At 44.3% G+C, this 24,529-nt stretch overlaps 1 protein-coding gene across 10 annotated transcripts in view; it reads left to right on the forward strand.

Moving 5' to 3' along the window:
* Positions 1-24,529, forward strand: part of TSNARE1 (t-SNARE domain containing 1) — a 673,885-nt gene that overhangs the window by 363,394 nt on the left and 285,962 nt on the right. For all 10 annotated transcript variants that reach the window (XM_045004924.1, XM_045004925.1, XM_045004918.1 and 7 more), the window contains one exon: positions 633-689. In XM_045004924.1, coding sequence (XP_044860859.1) covers positions 633-689 — 57 coding nt within the window. The remainder of the gene's footprint in view (positions 1-632; positions 690-24,529) is intronic.

A 24,529-nucleotide genomic window follows, 5' to 3' on the forward strand; every position in this document is an offset into this window, starting at 1 on the left:
AAGGGGCCTCAGGAGGTATCTAGTCCAATCCCCTGGTCAAAGCAGGACCAATCCCCAACTAATTAGTCTTTAAAGTTTGTATATAGAAATGCCACTGTATTATTTCTACGCATATGTCTCTTCATACAACCTTTCCGCCTCTGTTTCAAAAACCTAAGTGCTGAGTCTAAATTAGATGGCACTGTCTCGTTAAATCACAAGTCAAAAATATCTGTGTAATGAGTTTGTTTGTTGTTAGATTCATGTTCATCAGCATATTCCATCTGTGCTGTACATCTGACTTTTTAAATAAATCCCATAGTGCCAAAATTAGCTGTTGCATTTTGCGAATGCCCGGTTGTGGCAGGAAGCTGAACTGACTGGTAAATTGCTACTTACCCACGTCCTGACTGTCATTTCTTAAATGCATATTTTGGTTTTGATAACCTTGTCATGCTTGAAGCTTAAATGACTTAATTCCTGAAACGTCTACTTCTTCAAGGCAGTTTTTCCATTGCTAAGCTACAGGGTTATTTTAATTTCTATTTTTTTTAAATGTAATGTGAATGAAAAAAGAGTTAAATGTGATTCCTCCCCCCCCAAAAAAAATTTGACCACTGATGCCAAAAATCCCTTTTTTTTTCCTTTGGCAGAAAATAGCAGAGAAGTCCAAAGCTTTGCTTCCTTCCGGGCAGAGAAGCAGCAAACAGGTAGGTATGTGTGTTTGGACTTTAGAGGACAATAACTGAAGCATTAATAAAGTGCTAATCTGTAATCCCCTTACTGATGTGGAGTAGTTCCACTGAATTCAATGGGGTTGTTCCTCCTTTTAAAATTGCATATCGTTCAGTAGCATGTGTCACCCTTGGCAGATGGCAATGATCATAGAATCCTAAAAAATAGAAATGTTGAATTATCTTGTTAGGTTCCTGGCTAATACAGGTCTGTTCCCCACAATATACTTTCTACTGTTTTGTCCACTCCGAAATGTCTCTAGAAATGGACTTTCCTGGGGAGATTTTTTTCACATCTAACTGTTTTTACAAGTAGGGAATGTTTCTGATACTGTATCTCAGACCTCAGTTTTAAGGTGTCGTCACTTAGGGAATTTATACACTCCAATAAAAGGCTTACAGAGGCCTGGGTCAGCCAAGGGCTGTAAAACTGTAGTGTAGATATTCATGGTTGGGCTGTAGCCCGAGCTCTGAGACCCTGCGAGAGGGGTTGGTCTCAAAGCCTGGGCTGTGGCCTGAGCCCAAATGTCTACACTGATAATTTCTTTCTTTTTTTGCAAAACTTAATTTTTGTTGCATAAACCTTTGGATTTGAGAAAATAGCATTTCTTTCCATGTGTAAAATCAGGTTGATTTTAAAAAAAGGACCATCTGTGCTTGATCCTGCAACTATGAATTTTTGGCCCATTTCTTTTCCATATTAATTTGCAGGTTTCAGATAATTAAGGTTCTGTGTCTGACTTTGTTGTAACTTAGTTGGTATTAGTTTACTGAGGTGTTAGTGTATTTCTTTAATCTCAGATAAAGCTGCCTTGTTAAATGGTTCCATTAGCTCTTTGTACCTTGGAAGGAATATACTTTAATTGTGTTATTCAGTTATGTGTTTATGCCTTGTGATGTCTTTTTCCCCCCACATACCCCCAGCAAGTTGTGATTAATGATGGACAGAGTATTGTACATGATGGCATACCTAGACTTTAGTAAGGCATTTGATACGGTCTCGCATGATATTCTTATCAATAAACTAGGCAAATACAATTTAGATGGGGCTGCTATAAGGTGGGTGCATAACTGGCTGGATAACCATACTCAGAGAGTAGTTATTAATGGTTCCCAATCCTGCTGGAAAGGTATAACGAGTGGGGTTCCGCAGGGGTCTGTTTTGGGACCGGCTCTGTTCAATATCTTCATCAACGACTTAGATGTTGGCATAGAAAGTACGCTTATTAAGTTTGCAGATGATACCAAACTGGGAGGGATTGCAACTGCTTTGGAGGACAGGGTCATAATTCAAAATGTTCTGGACAAATTGGAGAAATGGTCTGAGGTAAACAGGATGAAGTTTAACAAAGAGAAATGCAAAGTGCTCCACTTAGGAAGGAAAAATCAGTTTCACACATACAGAATGGGAAGAGACTGTCTAGGAAGGAGTACGGCAGAAAGGGATCTAGGGGTTATAGTGGACCACAAGCTAAATATGAGTCAACAGTGTGATGCTGTTGCAAAAAAAGCGCACATCATTCTGGGATGTATTAGCAGGTGTGTTGTGAGCAAGACACGAGAAGTCATTCTTCCACTCTACTCTGCACTGGTTAGGCCTCAACTGGAGTATTGTGTCCAGTTCTGGGCACCACATTTCAAGAAAGATGTGGAGAAATTGGAGAGGGTCCAGAGAAGAGCAACAAGAATGATTCAAGGTCTTGAGAACATGACCTATGAAGAAAGGCTGAAAGAATTGGGTTTGTTTAGTTTGGAAAAGAGACGACTGAGAGGGGACATGATAGCAGTTTTCAGGTATCTAAAAGGGTGTCATAAGGAAGAGGGAGAAAACTTGTTCACCTTCGCCTCTAAGGATAGAACAAGAAGCAATGGGCTTAAACTGCAGCAAGGGAGGTTTAGGTTGGACATTAGGAAAAAGTTCCTAACTGTCAGGGTGGTTAAACACTGGAATAAATTGCCTAGGGAGGTTGTGGAATCTCCATCTCTGGAGATATTTAAGAGTAGGTTAGATAAATGTCTATCAGGGCTGGTCTAGACAGTATTTGGTCCTGCCATGAGGGCAGAGGACTGGACTCGATGACCTCTCGAGGTCCCTTCCAGTCCTAGAATCTATGAATCTATGAAAAAAAAAATCCCAAATGGCATATTCTTGTATCTTAATTGGCCAAATCCTGATTCCACTTAAGTCAATGTACAAACTTGCATTGATTACAATGGAAATACAATCTGGTTCATTGTGAATATGATATCTTTGGTGGATACTAACACTCTAAGTCAAGAAACCATCTAAGTACCTGCTTAAAGCTAAACACATGCTTAAGCATCTTTCTTAAATTAAGGATGCCTTCCTGAACTGGTTTAAACTGAGAGACTAAACTGACCTCAATGGAGCTAGGCTGCTTTACACCAACTATGGATCTTTTGTGGAAAGCCACAGAAATATTGGACATCTTGGGCCACATTCTACTTCTCGGGGGAGGGATAATTCAATGGTTTGAGCATTGGCCTGCTAAACTTAGGGTTGTGAGTTAAATTCTTGAGGGGGCCATTTAGGGAACAGGGGTAAAAATCTGTTTGGGGATTGGTCCTGCTTTGAGCAGGGGGTTGGACTGGATGACCTCCTGAGGTCCCTTCCAACCCTGATATTCTGTGATTCATCAGTGTAGCTACACACTGACTTTTGTATACAACTGAAAGCAATTTTTAACCCACATTTTTAAAAAGAAAATAGGTAACTTAGATCTTACCATAATTGCTTCCTGTACATATTCTTCATAAGCTAAACCCTGAACCCACTAAAGCCAATATAAAACAATGACTTGATTTAGATTTGTCCCTTAAAACCCCAGTAATTTGAGGAAATTTATCTAATATTCATAAGAGAACTTCTATTATTGTTAGGTGCTTTATTATCATTATGTGCTTTAAATGGTGAGTAAGAAAATTATTCAAAGCTGTGGTTAAGGATCTAAATGGATTTAAGGTAATTTATTTGGCTCCAGTCAGGATTAAAAATTAAGCCAACATAAAATATTGTCCGCTTGATAAACTATGACGTTGGAGGCATTACCAGACTATAGTCTACTGGTCTGAATCTCAGGCATGCTGAGTGTCCACAGCTTACGTTCAACTTAACAGGAGCAGTTGCTGGACTGCCCCTCTGAAAATCAGGCCATTGATTTTTTTAATGAGGATTGGTGAAATTATTTGAACCTTTATTCAAAATCTGAATCAACCATGTCTGGAGAGCTCTCAGCCCCTTGAAGAGTTGAGCCCAAGATGGCCAGCTCTACCACTGAAGATCAGTCACCGTTGATTTGTGGATGACATTGATGACAGAAGGGATGACAGTGAAATATCTGCCCAACAAAGATAAAATCCCAGACAAGTGATTTATAACTAAATTGAGAAATGTTATCAGGACAGAATAGAGTTCCAAAGGAAGGAGCTAGCATCATGGATATCAGAAGAATCCAGTTTGTATTACACAGTGAAAATTTTAAAAATAGATGCTCCGCTTGTTTTACTGCTATGTTGCTGCTGTGTTAGACGTCTAGAGTCAGTCACTGGAGTGGACTTCACCAGTTAGTGGAGATCTCTAGTTTGTGGCGGGATTCCATGCCTGTCCTGATTTGATGTAACCACAGCTGAGACACAAACGGGGACTGTCGAGATTCAAAGATAGCATGTTTACTAAGTGAAGCAGAAGAGATTTTTTTCCCCTGGCTGAGCTGTTAGGGGCTGGGCTAAACATGTCTCAGCTGGAAGTCCCTTTTCTTCATATCTTACACTTTGCCAGTTAAAGTTGGTGTCTTTTTACTTCAGTGCATGTGAAATGGTGGTTCTAAAATGTCCTTTTGTGGAAATTCATATCTGACAGGCCCACATCTTCAAAACATACTTGTGTACATAGGCAGATTTGCATATGCCCAGCTTGGGTGCCTGCAATACCTGAGGTTGTATATGCAATTCCCTGATGGACATGCTCAGATCAGGTTGGAACTTGTGTGTGTGGGTATATTTCCTTCTATAATCCATCTGGGATCTTTTTGTTTTCTCCTTCTTTAAAATATACAAAAGAAATTAAATGTATAAAACTTGCTGATGTTAAAGCAATGATTGTTATGGTTGATTTTTTTCCCCACCCGCACAGGAGTCTGGAAATTCAAAATTATGGTTCCCACAGCAACTCCACTATATTGTGCATATTTTAAGGCATTACTGTTAACACCTTGTACAGTGATATAAAATGCAGCATATGTGCAGAAGAGCTGATTTGTGCTTGTTTTGGAAATCACACAGTGAATTTCCTGATGTTTGTGTAGGAAAAATCTCCATGAGAATGCTGCCATAATGCAGAGGGTTCATCCCCCCACCCCTTTCCCAATTGCAATTCATTGTAACAGGTTTAAAAACGGATAGAATCCGTACCCTACAATCTTCCACGTGTGCTAGTGGGCAGGCATGGTGAGATGTTCAGTTACCTAAATCCTAATGAGAATCCTTTGGGAAGTAATGAATTCCCTCTCTGGTGGCAATGCTTTACAGCAGTGCTTCTCACACTGTGGGTCAGGACCCCATTTTAATGGAGTCGCCAGGGCTGGCTTAGATTTGCTGGGGCCCAGAGCCAAAGCCCAATCCCAAACCCGAGGGCTTCAGCCCTGGGAGCCGGGGCTAAGGTTACAGGCCCCCTGCCTGGGGCAGTGGGGCTTCGGCTTTGCCCCCCCAACCCCCGGGATGATGGGGCTTGGGCGGGCTCAGGCTCAGGCTCTGTCCCCACCCCGGGGTTGTGTAGTATTTTTTTGTTGTCAGAAGGGGGTCGCATTGCGATGAAGTTTGAGAACCGCTGCTTTAAAGGATGCAAAGTGAAACTTCAGGAGACTTTGTTTTAAGGTATTTGCATTAATGTTTGTTTAATTATTCTATTTTGCTTATTTGGCTTTACAGTATCTACCAAGAGACACTGATCACAAGCTCTAGACTCCTTTAACAGGCACATAAATGCACAATCAAATGTAAAAAACAAAAGCCATCAGCAACTCCGCAAAGTATGGCTGTACCTCCTTAAACCATGTTGCAAAGGAGAATTGAGGAAAAGTATCTTGTTCTTATCAGTTATTACTTCTCATATAACATCTCCTTCCCCAAACACCTCACTGAGCAGGGGGTTGGACTAAATGACCTCCTGAGGTCCCTTGCAACCCTGATATTCTATGAAAGAGGAGACTTGCAGTGTACCATAAATCATAGCACCATAGAAGTTTAGAGCTGGAAGGGACGTCTGGAGGTCATCTAGTCCAGCGCCCAGTGCCCTGCAATATGTCCTGAAGATAAACAAGTACAAGCTACATTGAATGAAAAGGAGGAGTGAGTTCTAAAGCTGAAGGGCTCTCAAGTACCCTGCCATGCCATCAGCTACACTGAAATGGACCAGGGAGCATCCAGCTTGAGCACCACCGCTAGTCTTGAATGGGTCAGTATGTCAGCAGCCCCAGTGTATTCTGCATGGGTGAACTCTCTTCAGGGCTCCTTCTTTTGCTCAAGGTTCTCACAGGGTCTTCAGTTGTTATAATTGGTCGTGAACTCAGTTTTACTTATTACTCGACTGATAATGGATCCCCTCAACACACATCCCTCCTGACTGATCCCTGGAAATGTTTGGAAGGGAAAAGTACAACTTTGTTACAAATAAGAAATACAATGTAAACTGGAACTTTTCCAGAAATTGGCAAAATCCAAACTGACAGTTTAAAAAAAACCCAAAACACTTTTTTTCGGGTGTTTTTAGAAAATAAAATGACTGTAATTCTGATCATATAATGCCACCCTCATTATTTCCTCCTTCCCACTCAGGGGAAGAGGATAATTACTACGGTTGAACAGAACAGTTGCCATTTTTTAAAATTATTTTTTATTTCTGTAAATCGTACCAATTTATCTCGGCTTTAAATGCCCTTCCTCCTTGCAGGAAGTGTGACTTCTGCTTCTTTTGTGTGTGTGCGCACGGGCATTTGCACGCTTGTGTATGCATGCATGTGTACATCTCTCTATAAATTCCTCTTTGTTGATGAATACAACAAAATTCTCATTTGGGACATTAAGATTTAATCTTCAGCTTTAACGAGAATCATCCATTGACTTTATACATAATTTATCATACCTCTACTGTGGCCACAATCTAAAAAGACAATATTTGCCAAACATGCTATGTGAAGTACTGCAGTTGAGATGTGATGAAATGTCCATTCAAGTCAATCTGCTTACTTCAGTGGGTTTTGGGTTACCCCCTTATTTCCTATACTTAGAAGAGGAAATGTCTGTGGTAATGTTGTGGTATTTATTGTCCTACTATTGTTGTTATCTATTTATTTGTAGTACCATAACACCTAGGAGCCCCAGTCAGAGAGCAGGTCCTCATTGTGCTTGGAACTGTACACAACCAGAACAAAATGGCCCCAAAGAGATTACAATCAAAATAAATTATGACTGGTCAATATAAATAATGTCCACAATGACTTTAATGTAACTACTGTGTATCATACTTTTCATCCCAGCATTTTTTGCAGGATTGTTATGTCAAAATGATATATTCATCCGGAATCCAAACTGAATAGTCATGGAGTGTTTGGGGTTTTTTTGAAATACAAAACATCCTCTTACAGTCATACAGACTGACAAAAAGAAGGCTTTTGCATACAAATGGAACAGATTTTTATTATGATCGTCTAACAAATGGCTCATCCTAATGTCAGTCCCGATTCCTAATGTTTTGGATTAGCTGGTATATCTTAAGCAATCAGGATTGTCTGCAGTTTATCTAGTAAATATAATGTCAATTGGTACATCTGTTCAAGGTTATTTCAACGTTAACTACCCCCATAATGAAGAAATATGTTAATTGAATAATTTTCTTCTGGTTCATGTCCCCTTCACTGGGAACTGAAACAAGACTTGATTAAACTAATGCAGTCACCTGATCAGACTACAGAAGACTTTATAGCACTCTGATTAGCTATGACGTTGGTTAGGAGACAGCGAGTGAATGAGCTATAGGCTTTGATGGTGAATCCTCCATGTTCAGTTCTTCAGATAGACAAAGTGACACTTTCACCCAATCTAAACTTTCTCTCTAAAGCAGAGCTTTGGATCATAACAGAACCCTGATTAAGGTGCTTTTCTAGCTAAGTAGCCAGCCCATGGCAGAGGAGCCAGCAAATTGAGCTTGGAACGGAGGTTTGTACTGGAAGTCTGGCAGGTTTTTGTGTGTGTGTGTGTGTGCGCGCGCGCTCCATGACAGGAGCTTAAGAGGAAGGGCTATGACAGCTACAGAGGCAGCAGTAATAGTGACCCAAGGAATGGAAGAGACCATGAAGATGACTCAGCAGTTTGAGCATTGGCTTGCTAAACCCAGGGTTGTGAGTTCAGTCCTTAAGGGGGCCATTTAGGGAACTGGGGTAAAAATCTATCTGCAGATTGGTCCTGTTTTGAGCAGGGGGTTGGACTAGATGACCTCCTGAGGTCCCTTTTCCAACCCTGATATTCTATGATTCTATGACTGGATGTGGACGCTGCGGCATGTACATTATCCTGGAGTGGGTACCTGAAAAGTGCTTCATTTGTATGAAGTGCCACCTGAGAGAGCTGATGGAAGAGAAGATCTGAGGTTTAGAGATGTGGTAGAAACTATGGTTGAGTTTGAAGTGGATTCAAGCAGATGATGGAGGGAAAGCAAGAAGAGACTGAATGGAAATCAAGACTCGCAAGTGCAAGCTGGACTGGAGAACTGTGAGGGTAGAGTGCTGGGTGACAAGAGCGGCCAGTGGAAGCGTGTGACTGTGAGAACCAGGCAGAGGACAAGACTGGCTAGTGAAGGAGAGCTCAGGAACAGGTTTACTGAGTAGGAGGCTGAAGATGGGGTACAGCAAGCAGTACAAGAGGTGGGAGGGCAAGGAATAAGAGAAGAGTGGCTAGTCCTACAAGAAGAGGGGAAGAGTCAGTGGAGATAGCCAGCATTCAGAGCCCCAGGAGAACAGAGAGAGATTTGCAGAAGACTGCAAGTGAGAACACAAGACAAGAGGACTTGCAGCTAGAGAGAACAGAAGGGGGAAGGCTGGGGAATTGCATCAGCACCGGGAAGAGGCAGGTCTATGTGTTTGGGGGGCCTCCCTACTAAGAAGAACAGACAGACCTGTCACCAGATCTGACCCAGCGACTAGAAGGGTGTTCTGTCTCCGGGGAGCTAAAATATGGGATGTGAACCTGAGGCTGAAGAGGATCCTAATTGGAGCTGTAAAGAATCCACTGATTTTCCTTCATGTAGGAGCAAATGATACAGCTAGATTCTCACTGGAATGCAACCAGGGAGACTATGCCAGGGTAGGGAAGATGCTTGAAGAAATGGAGGTTCAGGTGATGATCTTCAATGGGATTCTACTTGTCCGTAGAGGAGGAGAGCAAAGGTGAGACAAGATTATGATGATCAACAGATGGCTCAGGCAGTGGTGCTATAAGGAGGGCTTTTGAGTGTTTGACCACTGGGAGGCATTCACAGAGAGAAGACTGTTCTCGTGAGATGGACTCCACCTGAACAGGGAGGGGAATAGACTTCTGGGATGGAGGTTGGCACAACTGATTAAAACAGCTTTAAACTAGGAATTCAGGAGAGACAGTTGAGAGACACTCGTAATATCCATGCCTGTTTCTAACATTGTGTGGGAGGAAAATCAAGTAAGAGAGGATACAGCAGTAGAGAAAGGAACAACAGAGGGTAGGAGAATGGATAGCAAGAGGAAAGATAGTGCCAATACCAATGACACTAACAATCAGGTAGGCGATACTAGCAGTAGAATGACTGTACCTAATTAGGCGAGGAATCTGGGAAAAGCCAAGCAGAAACAACTAAGATGTCTGTACACCAGTGCAAGGAGCCTGGGTAACAAAATGGAGGTACTAGAACTCTTGGTGCAGCAAGTAAAACCAGATATTACAGAGATAACAGAAACATGAGGGCATAGTAGTTGAGACTGGAGCATAGGTATTAAAGGATATGTGCTGTTCAAGAAAGAAAGGTGGTGGAATAGCATGGTACAGTGCAAATGGTGGATTTGCTCTTACTTGAAGTCTTTAAGTCATGGTCTGAGGACTTCAGCAACTTCAGCAACTCTGGTACAGGAGGAGGTGGGTGAGGCTATGGAATGTGATTTGCAAGTCAGACTAGATGATCACAATGGTCCCTTCTGGCCTTAAAGTCTATGAGTCTATGGCCCAAAGTCTTTGTTATGTTTGACATATATATTTGTATCAGACAGAGGACATGTTCCAACCAACATGATCACAGCTTTGTTCCAGGATGCCAGAGTACTTTACGAACTATATACATCACTTGCTTTCCATTCAACTTATCCTCCACTTCCTTCCTTCCTTCCTTCCTTCCTATCTCTGTGATAGAAGGCATCAGCTGTGTAACAGGGCACAGGGCTGATGCACAGCAAGGTCAAGAAATGAGTACCCCACATTAAAACTCCAGGGAGAATGTAAATTGGCAGACTGGTATTTCTAGTATCAGACCTTGAGTTTGAACAGGAACTCCTCTTTCATTAGTGGTAGTTAACAATTATGTTGTGATAGGGTCATTCCAATGAACACAGATGATCAGGATTTCAGTTTTACATCTTATGAGCCATACAGAATGGTCCAAACATCTTTGGTCCAGATTTTTAGAAGGTATATAGATGTTGCTGTGCCCAGCAACGCAATGCCTCACTGATTTTGGTGTCTGAATTGCATTTTCAAAAGGGATTTAGGCACTAAAGCAGGGGTGGGCAAACTACGGCCCACATCCACAGCATTGGACCTTTTAATCCAGCCCTTGAGCTCCAACCGAGGAGCGGGGTTGGGAGCTTGCCTTGCTCTGCTCTGTGCGTTCAGCAGCTCCACCTGGGGCAGCTAGGGGGCTCCGCATGCTGCCCCTGCCCCAAGGGCCGGCTCTGCAGCTCCCATTGGCCGGGAACCACAACCAATGGTGTGGGGGCGGTGCCTGCGGATGGGGCAGTGCGGCACTACCTCCGTGTGGGAGCCGGAGGGGGGATGGGCCGCTGTTTTCACGAGCCGCTTCAGGTAAGCTTTGCCTGGATCCTGCACCTCTGAGCCTCCCTCGTGCCCCAACCCTCTGCCCGAGCCCTGATTGCCCTCCATATCCTTTGATTCCAGCCCGCAGCACCCTCCTGCACCCCAAACATCTCATACCCAGCCCCACTCCAGAGTCTGCACCCCCAACCGGAGCCTCACCCTCCCATGCGCCCCAATCCCCTACCCCAGGCGAGAGCCTCCTCCCACCCTCTGAACCTCTCCATCCCAGCCCAGAGCACCCTCATGTGCCCCAAGCCCCTCATCCCCAGCCCCACCCCAGAGTCTGCACCCCCATCTGGAGCCCTCATCTCCCCCTCCTCCACCCCGTGCCTCTCAATCCCCTGCCCCAGCTGGCCTGCCATACAATTTCCATTCCGAGATGTGGCCCTCAGGCCAAAACGTTTGCCCACACCTGCACTAAAGAGCCAAAATCTCACTGGCAGTTGATGGGGATTTAGGTGCTAAATGCCTAAATACCTTTAGAAAGTGAGGTGTAAACACCTAAATCAGTTTGGCGGTGCAATGCTGAGCATAGCAATGCCTAAATAACATTACAAATCTGGGCCTTCAGTTTAAAACAAAAGATAGAAAGGTGAACTTCCAGAGACACCTTGTCCTCGAACACTGTGGGGACAAAGCTGCCCTCTCCTGAATTAAAGATACTGCTTCCCAACAACACCCTGGATTTTCCTTGGCGATTTTCCATCAAACTGTCCATAGTTTATCCTGCTTCACGTGTGGGGTTTGCCAAAAATCAAAGCCACAGGTGGAGTGGTTGCTGATTTAGCTGGAAAATGCAGCTGTCTGTATCTGGCACATGGGTGAAAGATTTCATAGTCAATGACTGGATTTTTTTGTTCTTTGCGAGCTCAAAAGGGAATAGGTCATTTGTAGGAGGAGCAGCGACAGAGAGTGAGTCTCTTGTGCTAAGCCTCCACAATAGTCCGTGTGCTTTGATGTTTAAACCAGCGTATTCAGCCGCTTCCATCCCATACCCCAATCTCTGAGTCATTATCGGAGTCTTCACACAGGCTGAATGACAGGTTGTTTTGTCTGAAATGAGTACCCCAAGACTCACTGCCTTCCTGTGTCAGCGCTTGCATTTGTGTTCTTTAATCCTGCCGTGCTCAAGATGTAGAGCACATAGAATGAGTGTGTGGGAAACGGTGACGCCAGGGGTGTGTGGGTGGCTTGTGAGGTACTGAAATGAAAGGCCTGCCTGCATGTGCCTGGTTAATTAGAAGACAGTGCTATGGGGGCTTGATATTAGCGAGCTAGGCTCAGTCACATAACATGGCTCCACCAGTGTCCACTTTAGTGAGCCTCCCTAGTCAGTGATTGCTCTATAACATTTTTAAATTGACATAATTACCTAAATATTTACAGTGTCCCCATGTTATTTCTGATGCTAAGTACAAGGGAGAGTGCAAACCCCTGACACGGTGTTATTTAAGGCCTAACTGGAAAGATTGTACAGGGGACCACTGTATATAAGAGTGTAGACAGGCAGTCATTGCTCAATGTCTATACAGATCTTACTGGAGTCTCAGACAGTGCTTTTGCATATGCACCAACTAATGCCTATCTCCTTGCACAGTGTATATATATTGACAGTGCTGCACTGTGCAGCCATAGCCAGTGCTGCTGGCTATGCACCGACAGAAGCCAGAGTCTTTGCTCAGTGCACAAATTATACTGACTGCTGTGCAGTCACAGCCAGCGCGGCTGCCTGTAGGCTGACCCATGCCAGCGATTCCTTGTCCAATGCACAGCCTGTTTGGGATGTGGATGCAGTTTTCCCCCCTGCAGTTGGCTTTGTGCAGGCTTCAGTGTTAGAGTTAAAACCAATATAGGCTAAATCTCTGGACTGATTAATGTTAGTATTGGTCTGTAGCAAATCTAAAGTCTCCGTAGCAATAAAATAAAATAAAAATCATTCTAATTCCTGGACTGGTTGTGTTTGCTTGTATTTTGTTAACTGCACAATTTTGTTTTTATTTTTCTTCCTTGAGCAGGAAGCTGCTGATGTAATAGGCATGTCGTTTATGCTCAGTGGAAGGGTGGGTGGGTTTAGCCTGGGTGATGGTGATGCTTCATCATTTAGATGACCTCATCCATTTTCCCATCCCCTCCCCCTTCAGAAATTACATTGCAAGAGTGGAAATCGACTCTTGCTCTGGCAAAAGTCAGGCAGTTACCAGGAAACAAATGTGAAACCTTACTCGGTGTGTCACCTTGTTCCAAAGTGAATGCAGCATTATTTAATGCATTTAAACCCCTGAGGAGATGGATTGTTGAAAGGAAGAATATTGTATTCTTCTAAACCCTCTTTGACAACGGCATTTATAATGTGATTAAAGGTGAATGGCAGTGGTATTTCCCCCAGAAGAATACATTTAAAAATAGCATAACCCTTGCATCACTAGCATGAAGATATAAGTCCTTGGTAAATTGCGTTAATGAACCAGAGACAGATATCCCCTTTTCAGCTTTGCCTTTCTAAGGGCTGGTCTGCACGGGGTGTGTGTGTGTGTCAATCTAAGATACGCAACTTCAGCTACGCTATGTTGAAGTATCTTAGTTCGACTTACCTGGCTATCCTCACGGCAGCAAGTCAACTGCCGCGGCTCACCCATCGACTCTGCTTACTCCTCCTGCCAAGGTGGAGTACGGGCGTCAATTCGGGGATCGATTTATCGCATCTAGATGAGACGCGATAAATCGATCCCCAATAGATCGATTACTACCCGCCAACCACAGCCAGCAGCACAGGCTGTGACTCTACAATACAGCCTTGCCTGTATGTGTATTCTGTTCACAGGGCAAGGAGAATGGTAGTATAGAATGGCATATAGAGAATGGTAATAGAATTAATGCCAATCAACATAGGTTTATGGAAAATAGATCCTGTCAAACTAACTTGAGTTTTGTTTTTACAAGATTACAAGTTTGGTGCAGATAAGAGTGCAAAAGTAAAATACTTCTGTAAGGCGTTTGACTTGCTACCGCAAAACATTTTGATTGAGAAAAAAAACTTAGAATGCTATAAAATGAACATGGCACACATTCAATGGATTAAAAAGTGGCTAATTGATAAATCTCAAAATGTAATTGTAAATGGCGACTCATCATTGAATGGGTGAGTTTTTAGTGAGGTCGTGCACAGATCAGTTTTTGGCCCTGTACTGTTTAACCTTTTTATCAATGATCTGGAAGAAAACATAAATTCATTATTGATGAAGTTTACAGATGACACAAAAACTGGGGGAAGTGGTACATAACAAAGAGGACCGGTCATGGATACAGAGCAACCTCTATCTCTTGCTAAACTGGGTATATGCAAACACTGTGTTTTAGAACAGCTTAAATGTAAATGTAGACACCTATGACTAAATAACACAGGCCATAGTTACATGATGGGGACTCTATCTTGGGAAGCAGTGACTCTGAAAAAGATTTGGGGGTCATGGTGCATAATCCGCTGAATGTGAGCTCCCTGGTTTATGCATCTGAACAGGACTAGAGAGGTTATTTTACCTCTGCTTTTGGTACTGGAGTGACTGCTGCTGGGATACTGTGTCCAGTTCTGGTGCCCAGAGTTCAAGAAGGATGTTGATTAATTGGAGATGGTTCAGAGAAGAGCCAGGAGAATGATTAAAGGATTAGAAAACATGTCTTATAGTGATAGACTCAAGGAGCTCAATCTATTTAGCTTAACAAAGAGAAGGTTAAGGGGTGATTTGATTGCACTCTGTAAGTACCCACATGGGAACAAATTTTTGAAATAGGCTCTTCAACCTAGTAGACAAAGATGTAACAACATTCAGTGGCTAGGAGTTGAAATTAGACACATTCAGAGTGGAAATAAAGCATAAAAATTTAACAGCAAGAGTATTTAACCATTGAAACAATTTACCACAAGTTGTGGTGGATTCTTCATCACTGGCAATTTTAAAATCAAGATTGGATTTTTTTTCTAAAAGATCTCATCTTGATCAAACAGGAATTTGATTCAGGCAATGTCTGTGTGATGCCGGAGATCAGACTAAATAATCACAATGGTCCCTTCTGGCCTTGGACTCTGTAATCTCAAGTGCTCAGACCCAGGTGCCAGTCACGTAGGCTAACTATGCAGTATAGACATAGCCTCAGAGTCATGTTTTTTTTTCCTTCCTCCCATCTTGCTCTGCAGAAAAGTAAGTTGTTTCAACCATTTGTGAAGCAACTTATTTCTCCAATGCACCTGACCAGCTACTCAGGCCATGGCTACACTTGCAAATTTGCAGCGCTGCAGCAGGGTGTGAAAACACACCCTCTCCAGCGCTGCAAATTGCGGCGCTGCAAAGCGCCAGTGTGGTCAAAGCCCCAGCGCTGGGAGCGCGGCTCCCAGCGCTGTACGTTATTCCCCACAGGGAGGTGGAGTACGGACAGCGCTGGGAGAGCTCTCTCCCAGCGCTGGCGCTTTGACTACACTTAGCGCTTCAAAGCGCTGCCGCGGCAGCGCTTTGAAGTGCAAGTGTAGCCATAGCTTCAGTCTGGTTAGTAATGGGATGGAACTGAGGTACCTCCTTGTTGGGACTGGTGGAGTGGTATAGTGTGTTCCCTCTTACCATGTCTGGAAGACCCACAGTCTAAGCAGGGTCAAGCTAGGGAGGAGAGGGGCCTTATCCCTCAGATGGCTGAGGAAGGGCTTACCAACGCAGCTACCTCATGAAACAGCATATTGGAAAGTCAGTTAATTCCCTTGAGTTTAAGATTCTTCGTTGAGTGGTTGCACATGTGTATTCCACTCAGGGGCGTGTTCGCCCGGCACACCGGAGAGTTTTCTGCCTGAGTGCCCATTTCGGCGGCTCGTGCGCCATGGCCAACTTGTGGGCTGTCCTGAGGTAATGTAAGGGCGATGCTGCCCCTGCCCCGCTCAGTTCCTTCTCATCACACATTGCCTGAGTCAGGGGTCCCTGTGTGGTTTGCTTCACAGTTGTTTATTCTGCGTAGTCACTGAGTTTAGCTTTCTACCTTCCCCCATAAATAGCTAGTCAGCAGTTAGTACCCAGGGATTAGGTTTCCCTTATTGTTTTATTTTATGTTAGCTATTTTAGTAGTTAATTTTGGTGCTGGGCACTGGTGGAATCCACTGCTCACTGGACTTAAAGTAGCAGCCTGTTGTGTGGGTATTTGCTCAGTCGTCTTTGACACACCCTTGGACCCAGACTCTTCTCCTGGAGAAATTGATTTATAGGAAGGGGTGCGCACCCTCATGGGTTGAAAACTCAAATTATGAATGGAATGAGAAACAGCTCTTTGTATCAATGTCCTCGAGCTTTGAGCAGTTCATGTGCTTTTCTCCCTTACATGAGGGGCTTATCTGTTCAGATACTGACTGACAATACAACTGTGATATACTGTCTAAACAGACAGGGAAGGGCATGGTCTGATCAGCTTGAGGGGGGATTTGATAGCTGCTTTCAACTATCTGAAAGGGGGTTCCAAAGAGGATGGATCTAGACTGTTCTCGTTGGTAGCAGATGACAGAACAAGGAGTAATGGTCTCAAGTTACAGTGGGAGGTTTAGGTTGGATATTAGGAAAAACTTTTTCACTTGGGGGGTGGTGAAACACTGGAATGGGTTACCTAGGGAGGTGGTGGAATCTCCTTCCTTAGAGGTTTTTAAGGTCCGGCTTCACAAAGTCCTGGCTGGGATGATTTAGTTGGTGTTGGTCCTGTTTTGAGCAGAGGGTTGGACTAGATGACCTCCTGAGGTCCCTTCCAACCCTGATACTCTGTTATTCTAACTGACAGGATTTGGGCAGTGCCACCTTTACATAGTCTTGGGAGGGACCAAGAGGATGTGCAGAGCACATATACCGTCCCATGTTATTGCTGCAGAAAACTCTGGCTCCAGTCATAGGCGTAGTTTGACTGCTATATTTCGGTGGGCAACACATGTATATGTGCATGTGTGTGAACATGCACTGAAGCCACTTCCCATGGCTCACTGGCTCTCTCCCCCAACCTGGAGTGGTACCTGGGCTGCTGGTGTTGCAGGTCATGGAGGCGGGGGAGATGGGTCAGCTTATATAGGGGCATCCCAGTTGCTGCTGCTGCCTGCTGTGGCGACTTGAGCACAGGAGCTGTGGCCACTCCAGCACCGGCTGCTGCAGTGATGCTGCCGCTCTGGTGTCTCCTGGTACTGCTGCAGCTGCCTTCCTGCCATCCCCTCTCCACACCATCCCCTTTCCTCTTCCCATTGTTCTCTGCCTTTATCCCTCTCCCCCCACTTCCTCATCCTTCTGCCCCATTCCCCTATCCTTCTCTTCCCCTGCTCTGTACCGTCCCCCTCCCTTCCCCACTGCCTCTTACACCCTTCCTCCATTTCCCCTGCCCTGCCCCCCACACCCCCAATGGGCACTCACCTTTGTACAAGAAACAGGATGATGGCCATGCAGGGCTCCCAGCACACGTTGAGTTGACAACAGGCACTAGGACTCAGGAGGTGGCATCCCAGAGTGGCCACTCTCACTAGGAGACAGTGGCCAAGTGAGTTGGAAACTCGCTGGGGGAAGGGAGGCGCAGCATGCGAAGGACAGAGCCCCTCCTCAGAAATCGGGGAGCAGTGGCATGTGACCCCTTGTGCCCCCCCAAGCTTTGCCTCTCCATGAGGGGCAATGCCCGTCCCGTCCCCTCAAACTACGGCCATGGCTGCAGAGCACTGGGCGCGCACACACCTGAGCTCAGCACACATGTGCACCCACATTCTGAAGAACAGCAGCCAGAGTACAGGTAAGTAACCGTTTTGTCATGTTTCCCTGGAGGAGGACTTCTTCCAGGAGCTGCTGAAAACATCTGTTAGCGGAAACTTGGCAACTTCAGCTCCTGTCTTGGCTGGGGGCTAGACAGGAAGTGTTTAGTTTTATTATTATTTTGTTTTTAAAAGTATATGCATATCTTCTGTCTGAATTGGAATTTGAGAAATGAATTTTAATGAAAAGATTTGCAATTTAAAGAAAGAAATGGGACAGATTCTTCCGTGACTTGGGAGAGGGAATTTGGTTGGAGTTGGTGTGGTTTTTATTTATATCTGTCAGCTGTTTTCAGGCCCATCCTCTCTGGGTGTGTCTACCCTGCAAAGGCAAACCTGCATCTGGCCCATGCCAGCCCACTCACACTTGCGGGGCTTGAGCGGCAGGGCTGTTTTATTGCTGTGCAGACGTCTGTGCTTGGGCTGGAGGCCCTCCCGCCCAGTAGGGTCCAAGACCATGGGCTCCAGCCCGAGCCTAGAACTCTACACAGCAATGAAACAAGACTGCAGCCTGAGTCCCGCGAGCCCGAGTGGACCAGCCATGGATGTCTAGCTGCTGAGTAGATATACCTTCTGTGTGAGAAAGCAATTAACTAGGGATTCTGCAATGTATTGTATTGGTGTATGAGTGAGCGAGGGTGATGTCGCCATCTAGTGACCAGCCCAGAGAGGATCAGGAACCTATTGCTGTAGCAATCGAAATGAGTTTGCTGTTGACTCACTCGGTAGAGGCCTGGGTTTGGAGTGAAAGAACAGGAGTTCTCTGCTCTGCATGTGTACACTATGTGTGATTTATCTAATAATTGTCTCTGTTTTTGCAGCCATACATCAAGTCCAGCCTAAGCCAATACTCTAATGTTGTTAAACATTCATCAGTTGAACTGTGGACCTTTACACAGCCTGATGAGGTCTTTGCAGTACCAAATGTCAGCATCAAGAATGCTTTTAACTGAATGTAGTGACTAAATCAAGGAACTGGGAGTCAGAGCTCCTGGGTTCTGTTCACAACTCTGCCACGGGCTCCCTGTGAGATTCCTGAGCAAATTAGTTAGGCCCTTTCCCCCCCCCCCCAAAAAAAAGTGCCCACTAACAGCACCTTCATTTTTGGGTGTCCAACCTGAGATGACTTGGATCTGATTTGAGCACTCACAGCCATACTCAAAGTCTTATGTTGTGGGTATTGAGCACCTCTGAAAATCAGGTCCCATTTAGATATCTCCATATCTGAGCTTAACCCTCTGTGAAAAGGGCTATAATGTTATTGCTAGTATGACCCAGTGGTTGGGGCACTAACCTACTGGGTTTAATTCTCTTCTGTGCCACAGACTTCCTGTGTGATCTTAGGCAAGTCACTTAGTCTCTTTGCCGGGGGAGGGATAGCTCAGTAGTTTGAGCATTGGTCTACTAAACCCAGGGTTGTGAGTTCAATCCTTGAGGGGGCCACTTAGGGATCTGGGGCAAAAATCAGTACTTGGTCCTGCTAGTGAAGGCAGGGGGCTGGACTCAATGACCTTTTGAGGTCTCTTCCAGTTCTAGGAGATTGGTATATCTCCAATTATTATTTTATTTTATTTATTTTGTCTGTTTAGACTGTAAACTCTTCAGAGTGGGGACACTTCTTCAGTATGTGTATATACAGCACCTCGCACATTGGGGCCCTGATTCCAGTTGGGGCCTCTAGGCACCATTGTAATACAAATAATAAATAACTTGGGTTCTGGGAATGGGCGACAGGGGATGGATCACTCAATTACCTGTTCTGTTCATTCCCTCTGGGGCACCTGGCATTGGCCACTGTCAGAGGACAGGATACTGGGCTAGATGGACCTTTGGTCTGACTCAGTGTGGCCGTTCTTATGTTCTGTAAAATAGACACTATTTAAATTCAAATTTTAACATAATTTATTTAAGCAATATACATTCCCTTGCCCAAAATGCTTGCAATCAAAATAACGGCTCTGATTCTGATCTCAGTTGCATCCGTTTTAGCAGTGGTGTAATTCCAGCGACTTCAGTACAGTTACTCCTAATATACACCGGTGCAAATGAGAACACAATCAAGCCCATAATTTTGCCTCTTTTGCTAGTAACTGAAATGTTACTTAGTCTTGGTTTCCTGTTGAAAATTTCATTGTGAATTATATTGTGCTGCCAAATTAAGCTCCTGATGTAGTTTCACCTGGACACAGTATTTTTTCTCCCTTCCTGTGCTCTAACATTGCTGAGCTCAGTTAAACAGCGTCTGGATTCCACCACAGAGTTGGCTGCATTTCAGTGGTGTGTATTTTATATAATGTCTTTGTAAGGTACTTTGGATCTGTTGGGAATGAAAGGTTCTCTATAGATGGTACATGAAGTTATTATTATTAAGTTGATAGCAATATCTTGTAACAATGGAGAGAAAGAAGGAACACTAAAAATGTGTTATAAAAGTATTGGTTGCTCCTGGTAGCTTTTGTCCTAATGTACAATGGTATGTTGGCAAGAGCATATAGCAGAAATGTTTCTATAACTGCCTCCTTTGCTTCAAGAGACTGTGCCAGATGTGTTGCCACTGATCCTGAAATTAGGGGAGCAATCCAAAAAGTGTGGACACACACACACACACACACACACACAGAAATGGAAAGGTGGCCATGCCTCAACTAGCCTGTTGAACAGCTGTATTGGTAGCTATCATCATAATGCAGATGATGTTTCCTTACCAGCATAATACTAACACTTCACTCCTCAAAATGGTTAAGGAAGTTGGAGTTTAGTGATTCATGTAAAGCGTCATGTATGCTCCCCGCTTGTGGGTGTTACAAGGTGTGATATGCCATTGTGATGACAAGCTGTCAAAAATGCCTCTTATGGCTTCTGCTGAGGTAAAACACTGTAGCACTTTGCATTGTCCCATTCTTCCAGCCTCCTTTAATTAAAGCAGTGTTACAGTAGGGCTCTCATAAAGGGCATTCGGCAGATAGTGCTGCCATGCAAACACGTTCCTTCAGACTGCTGTGCGTGGCAAATGGTTCCAGAATGATGCAGCGTTGTTGTAGCGGCATTGGTTCCAGAATATTAGAGAGACAAAGGGGGTGAGGTAATAGCTTTTATTGAACCAACTTCTGTTGGTGAAAGATACAAGCTTTAAAGCTACACAGGGCTCTTCTTCAGGTCTGGAAAAGGTGCTAAATACAAGGTGGTTGAGATTGTTTAGCTTAAGCAGTTAATGCATATTCTAAAAGATCATTCAAGCTGAAATGGCCCGTTAAACACCTCTCTAGTCATAGAACAAAATGTGTGGGGGCGGGGGGGAGGAAGGATTACAGATGGCTGTAATAAACCATAAATCCAGTGTCTTTATTAAAACCAGGATTTTTAGTGTCTAGCAAAGTTCTGAATTTAAGCTCCCAGGCTCGTCTTTTGAAGGTGTTATGCAGGTTTCCTTTGAGGACAAGGACTGAGACGTCACATGTGGTGTGATCACTTTGTTCATCCATGGGTGATGTGAAGTTTTTGGTTTATGTTATTTTTCTGTGAAGGTTCATTCAGGAGCACAGGGGTTGCCTGGTTTCACTCACATAGTTGTTATTGGGGAGGTTAGTGCTCTGAATGAGGTTCCTCACATGTGATAGGATCCATGGATCTTGAAAGGTGTGTGTAGGCGATATTGATCATCGTAGCAGTGGAGATACAGTATGTCTGTAGCTGTTCTGGCGGGAGTTAGAGCAAAGTGGAGTAATCAAAGCTTATGCTTCTGGCCATAAAAGTTCACAGAAAGTCAGGAAGGCAATTGCTCCCCTCTTGTGCAATCGCTAGGTGATTTATAAGACAAGGTGAGAGTTGGCTTCCTGTGCAGCATGTGTTATTGGCCTCTACTTGAAGCTGGATATAGAAGACTTGATGGCCTGATGTGTGATCCCATCCGGCAGCTTGTGTGCGATTAAGCGCTCCATGTAAAGAGCCACACACCAGAAGCCATTTGCAGTACACAGCAAGAAAAGCTTTTATTCGTCCTAGAAAACCTATCACCAATGCTGCATCGTCTTGAGTGCCATCTACAGGCAGATTACATTTTAGCTAACTACGTACACGTATACAGGCATCCATTTTGTAGAACACTCTGACAGTGATGAAGGAGAGGATTTGATGAATCATAAACACTTGTAGTTTGTTTACTGTATGACCGTAGTGTCCAGAGGCCTTAGTTAATCTCAGAACCATTTCACTGGATTCTGGGCAGAAACTTAGAAAGTGACCCACTGGTCAGTGTGTGCGTTACATGTTCCCTTCTCTGACCACTTCACAGAGGATATGGGTCTGTTACCGCCCAGCTACACAGCCTGCTCATCAGCTCAAACTGAAGAGACTCGGGCTTTTAGCTCAGGAGTTCTCTGGCTCAGTCTCCAGTGTCGGCCAGATGGCAGCTCTCATGGTAGTGTCTATTCCAAAGGATGTACTGTCTAAGGCTCCAGTCCTGCAGTGCTCTCTGCCTACGTAGACCGTTGTTAACTTCAGTGGGACTCTGCATGGATGGGCACAGGTGTCTGCCTGCATGAAGGATCAGGGCCTAACTACTACAAGACACAAGTGTAATAGACAAATGTAAGGGGTGGGAGAGGGCTCGCGTAACAGTGATAGGAGACCAGCTGCCTGCAAAGTTAGCCGATTTTTCGGTCGTTTTAAGATACAAGTTAGCATGAAATATTGATATCAGTTAATCCGTATCTGTAGAAACAATAATGGTATCCAGTCATGTTAATGGTTCTGATTGTCATAGGTATCCTGGTGGAAATGGGCCATGAGCAGGGATTTTAAAGAAGGACAGAGAGGAGGTTGCAATGGCCAAGAAGGGCCTGGAAAATGGGCAAGTTCATCAGTTTTCCTTCATGAATGGTGAACTGCAAGAATGGGTAGAAGTGTTTTTCTGTGGGTATTTTTTCCCATTTAATTGGTCCCTCACGTTTCTTGAGTGTTTCTCTTCTCATCTCACAAGTATGCGTCTGTTGCATTTGGAAATTTGTTTGTGTTTTTGTCTTACGTAGGATCTGCTCATTTTGGGATATTTTTTATTTTGTGCCCAATGCCATCAATCACTATAAAACCCGCCGTACCCTTATCCAGCATTGTTTACTGCTTTCCAGCCACCTTGTACTGGCCCCCTACAGAGATCCAAGTTTGCTCGCAATCATCTTAATCACTGCTTTATTTTCCAGAATCTCACTGGAGGGAAAAACTGCCTGTTTTTTGTTTGTTTTTTTGTTTGTTTGTTTTCTTTCCAGATCCAGGGGCCTTGAAAACATTTAGAATGTATAAGTATCTGCGGGGTGGGGGTGAGGGGAATACACACACACAGACCATTGGAAACCCACCAGTGTTCCAGGGTTGACAATCCACAGCAGAGTGTGTGGCACCTGGGTCTCTGGGGACTTTTAGGCTCCACACTCTGTGGCAGGCAGTCCTGGGAGCCACGACTGAAGCCACGTCTCTTGGAGCTGCCAGGCCCCCTGCTTGAGCTGAGGCTCTCAGGGCTGTCAGGGTCCTTGCCACAAAGCTAGGAGACTGGAAGTCCTAGGATTGGACACGGGGGCTTCCACGATCTCAGGCCATCTGGCTCCCATGCGTCCCACTCAGGAATAGCGAATAGTAGCTGCCAAACAGACAAGGACGTCAGTTTCCCATGTTTCGTTTCAGGAACACCATATTTTGGTGTTTCTGAAATGAAATGTTCAGGGATCTTCAGTTCATGAAGAAATGTAGGTAATCATAGAATGTCAGGGTTGGAAGGGACCTCAGGAGGTCATCTAGTCCCTCCCCCTGCTCAAAGCAGGACCAATCCCAACTAAATCTGCCCTGTTTCAGCCAGCTCTCCTTGTCGCCACAACCTCATCTTTCAAAGCAAGGGGTGAGGAGAAGGTCACGCGGTTTGTTGCATGGTGGGAGATGTTGGTAGAGCTGGACATCCAGAAAAGCAGAGTGTCCTGAGCAGTTGCACAGATGGCACATGCCTTTCACAGGCCCATTGTTAAAATCTCAAAGTATCCGAAGAGGATTGGTCTCTTGTAGCCGTTCTTTACTTTTAGCCAGTCTCATTACATTTTAACAATACCCTGAATTGTCCTTACAATGCAGTCTGTTAACCCCAAGCATCGCATCATGAAATAAATCAGTTCTCTCATTCACTTGCACTGGTGTTTGGGACTGGGTCATCCATAAGTCATAAATTAGCTATCGCAGGTCTCCTATACTCAGATGCACGGTAGTCACCCTCACAAACAGTGGCATCTGGTTCCTTTTGGCATGCTCTTCCACTGACTATTGCGAAGATATCTTTGGTTCTGTCATAGGGCCTGTGCCACAATAGTGGAGCTGGTCTGCAGTATCTTTTCTGTCTTGGAATTGTTTTCCTCTGTGATTCACTCTCATTGTATGTGTGAAAATTAGGCTCTGGGTGAAATGCATGGAGGAAATCCTGCAGGAAAGATGACTTGGCAGGTTGTTCTGTAAAACTCTTCCCATCAGCTCTGAAGGAAATAGTAATGCCAACAAGCGCCTTTTATTGATCTGGGCTTGGCTCATCTGCTACAACACAAGAAAAGAACAAAAGAAATCATTGGATTTCATTATTGCACTGGTGTGAAATAAGATTAGTAAGGATCTACCTTGCATTTATTTAGAACCTTTCATCCTGACGGGGCCTAACGTGTCTCACAAACATCACTAATTGACTATATACTCTGTGGGCCAATTTCTGAAGACCGTAGTCTGTTTTTACTAATCTCTTGTTCAGGCAAAATTCTCTTTGATGATTCTGATTGAGGACTCTTTTTTTTTCAGGATTTATTTTTCTAGCTAGATTACTCAGTTCACCTCCACAAAAGTACAGCCAACTCTATGCTAGATCATG

The sequence above is a fragment of the Mauremys mutica genome, chromosome 2, assembly GCF_020497125.1.
Source record: "Mauremys mutica isolate MM-2020 ecotype Southern chromosome 2, ASM2049712v1, whole genome shotgun sequence".
NCBI classification, from domain to species: Eukaryota; Metazoa; Chordata; order Testudines; family Geoemydidae; genus Mauremys; species Mauremys mutica.